Source organism: Rhamphochromis longiceps, linkage group LG14, assembly GCF_057381845.1.
Source record: "Rhamphochromis longiceps isolate RC_006_pf linkage group LG14, R_longiceps_female_GT1.1, whole genome shotgun sequence".
Lineage (NCBI taxonomy): Eukaryota > Metazoa > Chordata > Actinopteri > Cichliformes > Cichlidae > Rhamphochromis > Rhamphochromis longiceps.
Window position 1 is genome coordinate 3,041,265 of NC_140570.1, and position 9,830 is coordinate 3,051,094.

The following is a 9,830-nucleotide window of genomic DNA, read 5'->3' on the forward strand; positions in this document are numbered from 1 at the left end:
CGGCGACCGAGGACCTGCTCGAAATAGAGCTGTGTGTACAGAAGACAGGTCCAGGAACTAAAACGATGTGACAGACTGCTGCAACAAAACACGAGAAAATAGAACATAAAAATGCAAATATAGAGGGGCAAAGCCTGCTCTTTAATTCGTTTGCTCATGTAAAGTCTGAAACAATAAAGCACGCTGTAATAGTCATAGCTGTAGTCTCAATGCAAAAATTCTGCCAGCAATTTTGACCCACAAATTTCACCATGCAATTTAAATCTGCTTTTAATGACATGCAAACTCGACCCAGACACATTTTCTTATCAAATTTAGTAAACCACACTTTTTCCTCCTGTTCGATATGTGGCCGACAGGGGGCGCTCCTGCCCCGCGCGTACGCGTGTGTGTCTACAAGCAGGCCCTTATTTGTGTGAAACCTTAGCTTAGATGACTTCATTAAAAAGGCTCCAAAAGTGGTGACAGTTGGTAGAGTGAGGTGATAATAATACTAATACTAATAACAATAATAATAATACAACCTTTCGCACAACATTTTTTTATTGAAATTGTGAGACAAACAAAAAAAAAAGAAAAAAGAAAGAAAGAAAGAAAAAAACAAAAAGAAAAAAATACCCGGACAACCAGCATAAACAAGATATTTCCAACTTTAAATATATTTATGAATAGATATGAACGATGCGCCCATAGGAGGAATTACTTTGAATGTCTCCTGGCTGAAGTGAAATAACCTGAGGTGTTTTAGAATCCATGTGGAGCTCTCTCTATCTCTGTTCCTCTGTGTTTGTCGGTGGATGCAGACTAAAACATGGCACACGTCTCCTAAAAAAAGTCATCGATGCTTCATACACAGTTTTTTTTTCTTTTTCTTTTTTCAAACCAACAAGCGCTAAATAGCTTTCATGTACAGTATATGTAAAACGGGGCGGAAGGAGGAAGAGGAGGGGGCAGGATAAGTAAGAGGGGGTTCCATTCGAAATATATACACGCTAATATACAACCTTGAATAAATTAATACCAATTGCATATTCTTGGATCTTAGCTTTATTTACAGATTTTTTTTATTACATAAATAGTTCAGAAAGATTTTTTTTTCTGGCATTAAATGATAAACGGTTCTTTCTTCCTCTCGCAGGCGGGACGTTCACCTTCCATCCCTTTTGAAATAATCAGACTTGCCTGTCGGCGTCGTAAGCCTCGTGTTCAGGCGTGGAGTTTAGAAACCAGGCTCGGATGCTCAAGTGCTTCAGGTTACCCAAACTTTACAGCACACACTTTCCACAGTGCCCCACGCACAGTGCGGAGCTGCAGGCTCTCGGGCAGGTTAGACCGCTATAAGAGGCCGATGGTGGCCTTGCGTGGTCCACCTGTGATATGACATGATGACGTTTAATTCACTACTTGTTTGCTTGTTGTCACTGTGACTCTCTGATAGACGTCCTTGGCCTTAGGTTAAAGGGTTTTTTTGTGATTATTTAATTCTTTATTTTCCTCACATTTGAGTTATTTCCTTATAATTCTTTTCTAAATCGTTTTTATTTAATGAGTGTAGAATTGCAGCAGGGATTTTTTTTCCTGTTTTGTGTTTTTCTTTGTTCTGGTGGGTCTGGCCGTCTTCAAAAGCTAACCCTAAAAACACTGGGATTTCAGGGAGGACTTTGGTGTCTGATGGTGCTGAAGCTTTTCACGCTTTCCAACAGGTCAGCTCTGAAGGAAACTTTCAATACTTGTGAATTGAAAAAGATTAAATATAATTACATAGACTATATTTCTGTCTACCTGCAGCTTTGTTCCAAAAAATAGTCATAATTGGCCTTCATCAACGCCCATCAGTCATGCCTTCATCCCAGTCTCTGTAATGTGCTGTACAGGACATATGCACTTATAGTCCTCTAGTATTCAAGCCAAGTCTTCATCCCAGACAGAGAGTCTTAATCACTTGGGACAGTCTGTATTTGGGGAGGGTTCCCTTTGGCCCTCCAGGCCGCTAACCAGTCTCTGGATGCTCTGCAGCTCGTTCACTGAGTCCTTCACGGAGGTTTTGGGAGACGCGACCCTCCCACTTGAGCCTCCTGTCTTGTGATTGCTGTGGTGCTCCGGTGCTGGGCTGGTTTCCCTACTGCCCGGTTTGGAGGACTCTGAGCCTGGGTTGATGCTTCCCTGCAGGCCGGTGGTGAGCAGGCTCGAGCTTTGAGGCAGAGACACCGGGAGCTGGTAGGGGTTGAAGCGGAGCCGTGGCCTGGATGAGCCGAGGAAGGGGTTCCTGGAGAGCGGACTGGATGTGCTGGTGGCTGGGAGGGCTGAGGCTGAAGCTGCTGCTGCAGCTGCTGCCATGTAGGTGTAAGGATACGGGAAGAGACCCCCAAATGGAGGCATGGGGATGCCCTGAAAGTCGAACAAGGAAAGACACATAGTCAGTGCAAAGATCACTGATGTGGGACGATCATCAAAGAATCTCTTCCATTCACCTACTCACAAAAACATCAGATTCTTCCGTTTTCTCAGACTGTTTAAAACTGATTTAAAAAGCACTGAAGCAGTAATATATTATTCCTGGGTTTTGTTTATTTATGTATTTTTACAAATAGATGATTCTACATTTCAAAAGGTGAATTTGATGAGTGTACTGTTGTTTTAATCATCAACAAACCTAAATTCCGAGCTTGCTGAGTGTAGAGTTTATTTCAACAATCACAGTGTGAAGAAGGCAAAGTAAATCATGTCTATGTCCCTGTCCTGCTGACGTCACATGACTGCTACAGGTGTGGAGAGGGACTAAATCATTTAAGTGGGCGGCTTTCCTTACCTGAGAGGCAAGCATGTGCTGGGACAGATGGAAGGGGAAGGGGTTTGGGGTTCCTCCTGTGCCCTGGGTGGAGAGGCTGCCATTTTCCAAACCACTTGTTCCAGATACAGAGGCCAATAGATGCCCCATGCCCATAGCGGAAAAGGCTCCAGGGGCCATGGCAAACTGCCCAGGGTGAAACAACAGTGGCGATCCGGTGTTCAGAGGGTTAAAGAACTGCTGACTGTGCAGGCCAGACAGAGCCAAGCTTTGTAAATGGCCTGGGCTGAAGTGTGAGGGGCTCTCGGTCTGGACTACAAGAGGGGAGAAGGCATCCTTAGTGGCACTGATGCCTCCAGCCTCCGAGTCCTTTGTTAACACGTCTGTGGTGTCCTTCCTGTGCCTGCTTTCCACTTTGTCCTTCTCGAGGCTCCTTATACTGAATAAAGAGTCATCCTTCTTCTCAGCAACGGCTCTTTCCCTCATGCGCTCCTCACACCTGGAGCTGTAGGGGGACACAGGTTCGGGTCCCGGGCTGTTGGACCCGGTGCAGCGCTCATCTTGATGCTCCAGCTCTTGCTCGCTGTCAGTGCATGTTTTATCATCTAAGATGCAGAAATCAGAAAGCAGGACACATAAGCACCAGTCCTACACTCTAACCCACACACAGCAAATCATGTGGTCACGAGGCTGGTTGGGACGCTCTCTCCAAATCCACCTTGTATGTTCCAGTCTTTGAGAAAATAACATTTAACCAGCATTTTAAATATTGTATTAATTTTGAAAAATATTCCTTGTCAGCCTGTGTGTAATGTTTTAGTGAGCAAAGATTGGAAAAATGAACATGTTTAAATTTTTATCAGAGCCCTTTAAAACTAAATGCTGAGACCTAATGAGACTCATATATAATGGACTATTTCTGAACTTTTATAATCGAGTTATAACATTCAGATGAAAATTTGAATTTCAAATCCCACGGCAGTCCAAAATTAGGCTGATTTTACTGTCTTTATACACAGTTCTTACCAACAAAATTAACAAATTAAATAAAGGCGGGTCAGTGCGTTATCCGAGGCAACCTTTGGTTAACAGGTGAGGAATGCAAACCAAAAACCAACGCAAATCCAACAGTAATATGAGTAACAACCAAACAGTTTGGAGGTCAGAGTCCTGTGGCACCGTTTAAAGACATGTCGCTGTTTTATCTGAACGCACCACAGTCCAAAAACCAAACAAAAACTGAATCGCAAAAATCAAATGCCACAATAAAAATCTAGAACTAATAGTGTAATAATAATAAAATAAATAATGCATGTATGACAATAATGCATCTACTTTGTGTCACTGTTTACTTTGCACTCATTTAATACTTTATCACTTTAAAATATGAAATTATTTCATAACCTAAACGATCATTGCAGCAGCTCGTGATTATTAACGCACCCCGCTGTCATGAAATCCAACAAAGCCCCTGCACCAAAGAAAAAATAAGCGGTAGTATCACTAACCTCGACTTGGCCTGCTGAACCTCAGCGGGCTGGTACCCGCTCCCAGCGGGGAGTGGACCGTGTCCCTCACTGGAGCTTCACTGGACGAGGCGTCCGAGTCCGCGCCCTCCCTGTCCGCCTTGCACTGGTCCTCGTACATCCGCAGCGAAGGCATGGACAGCTGCTTCCTGCAATAATAATAATAATAATAATAATAATAATAATAATAATAATAATAATAATAATAATAATAATAACAACAAATGAGTTGTCCTTGCTGAATTTTAAAAAAAGGCCGATACTCAAAGCGCGCAGGCACACACACACACACACACACACACACACACACACACACACACACACACACACACACACAGCAGGTGTTATACAGCAGTTTGTACCTTTTCTCTCTCCTTCCGTTTCCCGTGTCTCTGAAACCTTTGGCGAACGGGTTGTTGTCGATCTTCAGCTGTGTTATCTATCCAAAATAGAAGGACAGGAGCCGTTTTATACACAGAGAACCACAGGAAAACACACACACACACACACACACATTGTTAGGCCCCAGTGTCTCCACCTGGTCCACATGTATTAAAACAATGCCTTTGGATTAACACACATACAGCGTAGACCTCGGATTTGCATTATTAATTAAAACGTAATGATGGTGCGTTATTCACATAGGCCCCCAGAGAGAAATTCTGCCACGAAACATTCCTCTGTGGGGCCACAGAGGCCTTCGACCCCCAGAAAAATGGCGGAGGATGCTATACTTGAACAGATAACGCTCATATCAATAATTAATACGGCGGTTTGGAACACTGCTGCCTCACAATATGTGGAGGAGGCCTGTGTGGCTCCGTGTATTTGAAGGAGCCACACAGGCCTCGGGGGAGCTTCCGTGCTCCTGGAGGCCCTCCGTGGCCCCAGAATTCAACGCTTCAGGCGCTTCCAGTTTGAGTAGCGAGTCTGAGCATCTGCCCAGTCTAGCTGCAGTGTGACCAACCCTTTAAATGCCTCCTCAATTGTGTCTTTTTGCCATAAACGTTTAGAACATGACCCCCGCCCCTGGACACGAGTCCCAATTAGCTTCAAGAAGGAGGCGAACGAACAGCCAAGGGCTTCAAAATAATGCCATCAATTTTTTTTTTTATAAATTCAGGTGGAACGATTAGCTTTGATATGAAAATAAATAAATACATAAATAAATGACTCTAGTGTCACTTTGACAAGACAAAACTTTCAAATATGACGCCAGTCATTTTTAACGCAGCGTCACAACATTCATAACCTCCTTTCTCCAGCATTTATACGCCTAATTTATTCACTTCTGGACAAGGTAATAGCCCATTTATAGCCCGTGAATAGCCGATAACACACACACACACACACACACACACACACACACACACACACACACACACACACACACACACACACACACACACACACACACACAAAAAAAAAAATCCAGAGGGACATGGGAGTCCTCTGCAGGGAAATTAGGCGACCTACAAAATCAGATTAAGTCTTCGGGGGTTGGTGGCGGGGGGAGAGGACGCTGATGTAGGACGTTTATTTAGGATGTTTATTATGCAAAGTATAGCAGCCATATTAGAGGCCGTCGGTGGAGTGTGAACGCTGACTCACCTTGTCGTTCTGATATGCTGTCACAGCCACGAACTCGGTCTCGGGGAACACGTACGTCCTGAAGGTGCTGTAGGGAAGCTTCAGGATGTCGTTGGCCCGCACTATGTGGAACCTGGGCTGGTACTTGTGCATGGAGTTCAGGATCGTCTGGACCAACACACACAGAAAGCGAAGCTTTCGAGTGAATATCACGGCATGTTTATGTCTCTCGCTCTCTCAGATGCTCAACCTCGACACCAGGCAGAATCTGTTGCAGGCGGATCATCCAGCGCATTGTTATTGATGCTGTTATAATTACTGTGTAAGCAGCCTGGTCTGTAATTAGTGCGGGGCAAAGGGAAAAACCTTACCAGGCCACACATGCTGCCATGAGGAATCAGAACCACAGAAAAAACGATTTGATCCAATTCCTAATAGCACAAAGAGCTACAAATTTCACAAGTACACACGCACAGAGCGGCGTGGAGTTACTGCCCGGTGGTCTGTTTTGACGCATCAAAGACATCACACGCAAAACTTAAAATTCCCCCAAAATGGACCGGACACAAAGTGACAGTAAAGATACAGAAAACCAAAAACTTTAGGTGACTGTACGAGGCAATGCAAGCCCGAATCAGCGCTGCACACACCAAGAAATTCTGCTTCTTAGCTATTGCAAATTATTTAGACTGACGCGTCATGTTCCATTTATTTGCAGTAGAAAGCACACAAGGCTGCCATTCAGATACACACTGCAAAATGTGATAATATGCCCCTTTGCAAACTGGTAGCGTTATTATTTATTTTATTTATTTATTTGATTTTAAATGCTTTGTAAAAAGACAAAGTAAAGCCAGTTATTTTGGATAAAACACACTCCACAAATATAGAAATGAAAAAATAAAATACACAATATATGCAACAGCCATATGAGGTTACTAGCTGGAGGGAGCGTTTCGCACTCACTTCATGTTATTTCTTTCTGACCCGATTTGGTAATACACCACTTAATCCTCAGCCTCGCAAACAGCCGGCTTAGACATGCTGGGTTTTTCTTTTCTTTTAAGTTCCCAATACAATCGGGCCTAAAACAAAGGTGTACAGTAGGGAGGTGCAGTGCAAACTACGGTCAGGGGGTAAGGAGGCCTGTAGGTGCTGCAGCTCAGGCAGCTGGGCCTGGCTTTGGATATCAAGGTGGAGAAATTGCAGAGCCGCGATATTCTGCAGAACATCGAAGAGACACAAGTTCCAAGTCAAGTAGCGACAAAGTGACAAAGCTTTGGGTGTAAAGACGCTACATATTATATTCTCCGTTAATTTCATTTTAGAATACTGTAGGAGACGATGATACTCTGAGCAGATTTATGTCAGTGCTCCACGTCTCTCAGCTTTACTGAAGCTACTTGATCATTTTTCTGTGGCAGTTTCATACTAGAAATTCGCTCTGTGCTCTTTTTTTTTCCGGATTTTTTTTCCTGTGATCAAACATTCACTATCACCCATTTCCCCTCACGTCTTCCAAAAAAATAAATAAATAAAGTAAATAAAAAATCCATAAATGTTGAAAATGTCATCTCCAGTATTTCAACACTCAGTGCAGCGTGTAAATATGAAAAATATCCTCCCTGCACAGAAGAAAGAAAGGAAAAAAACTCTATTTGTACTTACAAATCCATGTTTGTCCGAGATGTTGTTGGTCAGCTTGAGTTTATGGAAAGCAACAGGCTTGGCCATCCACTGCTCGCCGGTGGCCGGGCTGTCCGGGTGGATATACATCCTCTTGGGCATCTCGGGGTCGGCCTTGCCCGCCACCATCCAGCGGGAATTGTGGAACTTGTAGCGGCAGTCGTCCGCGGCCACGATGTCCATCAGCAGGATGTATTTGGCTTTTTTATCGAGGCCGTTTATTCGCACTTTGAACGGAGGGAACATCCTCCTGCGGAAAGAAACACACGCCGGGAGTCAACACGCCGCGATACAACCCGAACACAACTGCACATTATCCTGCAACATTTGAGCAAATTTGACAAAAGAGGCGTTGAGGGAAAAACGCGGCGCTCGTACAGGCAGAAATATTGCAATTGTCAGACATTCTTCTCCAAAGCTGCACACTGTTAGGCGACAGCAACACAAAAACACAGTGCGTGTTTCTGTGCGTGTGTGTGTCCAAGCCATCCACTACAAAGCTGAGGAATATATTTATGACCACACCACCTCATGTCCCTGCTTTTTGAAGTGACAGCCTGTTTATAAAACCCAGAAGCTCTGCTGCCTCCACAGAATGCAGTTTAGGAGATAAAACCTGATCAAAGCTCTTACCACATTTCCCCCAAAATATCCCAGATATGTGCTGTGGTCACGGTGGAAGTAGATGACAAATATTTCAAGACAAACGGGAGCTTTATTCAATAACTGGCTCCTCTCCCACAAATGTAGATGTGGCATAGTTATTTAAAACGACATTTAAAACTGCTATTTAGGGTATAATTACTGGTAAATGCCGTGTTCTCGCTGTTTTTGTTAAATATAGTTTTTATTTTATTTTATTTAAATAAATGAGCAAACCAACAATCACTGCAAAAATATGTACCGACCGTGCAAGGCCTGATAAAGAGGCTGCCGTTTACTGGCATTTTAGCTGCTCTAAAATTCTCGAGTAATTCTCCGAGCTTACTTGGACTAACCGAAAAGGCTTTAAACTGTATGAAAATAAAAACTCGTTCTCCGGATATCCGTGAGCGGATCTATATGCATCGGGCGAGAGTTCTTACCTTCCTGACTTGGTAATAACCATCTCCGTTCCGAGTTTGTGAAACTGGTCCCAAAGATCCTTGGCTTCCAGTGTAACTTTTGGATCGTCGTCCACTTCCTCCTCGGGCTCCAGGCTTTTCATGCTGCGGAGATGAGCCGCCTGATGGTGACTGAGAGCCGGGTGGAGCCCAGCCTCCGCCGCCCCTGCCAGGCCGTGGTCCGTGATCGGCTTAGTGAGAGCACCGGGAGGGAGGCTGAGCGCCGGGAAGAAGGAAGGCTGAGCGGCCGCTAGAAAGGCGGACATGGGGAAATCGGTCGGCCGGTGTGCGTGGAAAGGGTGATAAGCCATTGCAGTCCCTGTGAAAACTGGATCTCTCATCGGTGCATCCACAAAAAGCGAAGTGAAATAACAGATATTTTAATGGTATCTCCCCCCAGCCCAGAGCCAGAAGGTCCGCTCTTCGACAGCACTCAGTAATGTCTGTAAAGCGGCACAGTGAACACACAGCGCGTTATCGGGGTGAAGAAAATAGCCCAGAGTTGCTGCTGATGTGCGTTTCCTTTGGTTCCTGCACCGAGTCCGTCAGCAGAAGTGGCGCTTCAGTAGAAGGCAGAGCCCGGCTGCGCTGTGTGCCTCTCAGAGAAATAAGCAGTTTCTCAGTCATCCCACACTGACTGGAGAGATGTGGCCCCGTTCACTGCAGATCTGTGACTATCTCACATGTCCTTCCTGCCTCCATCCCCAACACTAATGAACCAAGCCCCTTTGATTGCTGATTTTACGCTTTCTGGACCAATTGTGGGCCCCTATAGGCGTGGTTCTGACAGCTCCGGCCAGACTCTAGGAGAGGAGGGGGGACAAGAAGGTGTCGGAAGCATTAGCAGTAAGAAAACATGTCAACAGAATAAAATATTAACCAATGACAGGAAAGATCGGGAAATCCCACCCCCATTTCTAAGCCAAACACCGGGTCAGCCCTTAGCTCTTGGCCGGTGGAGGCATCACCTCTCTCGGCTAGCTTTTTTATAATGTCGCCTGCGGAAAAAAACCCAACCTGTCCACAGACTCGGTGTCTTAATACTCACCTTCATACAGAGGAACAGCCTCACTTCTCCATATTTGCCACAGTGTTTTCGAACATGTCACAGCAGTAAATCTCGCAGCTCATGCTCTG

The 9,830-nt window shown here is 44.8% G+C and overlaps 1 protein-coding gene across 1 annotated transcript; it reads right to left on the reverse strand.

Moving 5' to 3' along the window:
• Positions 1-484: 484 nt before the first annotated feature.
• Positions 485-9,479, reverse strand: tbx2b (T-box transcription factor 2b). Its single transcript, XM_085379389.1, has 7 exons — positions 8,676-9,479; positions 7,573-7,840; positions 5,926-6,072; positions 4,677-4,753; positions 4,297-4,463; positions 2,810-3,393; positions 485-2,388 (listed from the first exon to the last, which is right to left on the reverse strand). The coding sequence occupies exons 1-7, from the start codon at positions 9,032-9,034 to the stop codon at positions 1,939-1,941; spliced, it is 2,052 nt and encodes a 683-aa protein (XP_085235515.1). The 5' UTR covers positions 9,035-9,479; the 3' UTR covers positions 485-1,938.
• Positions 9,480-9,830: the final 351 nt, after the last annotated feature.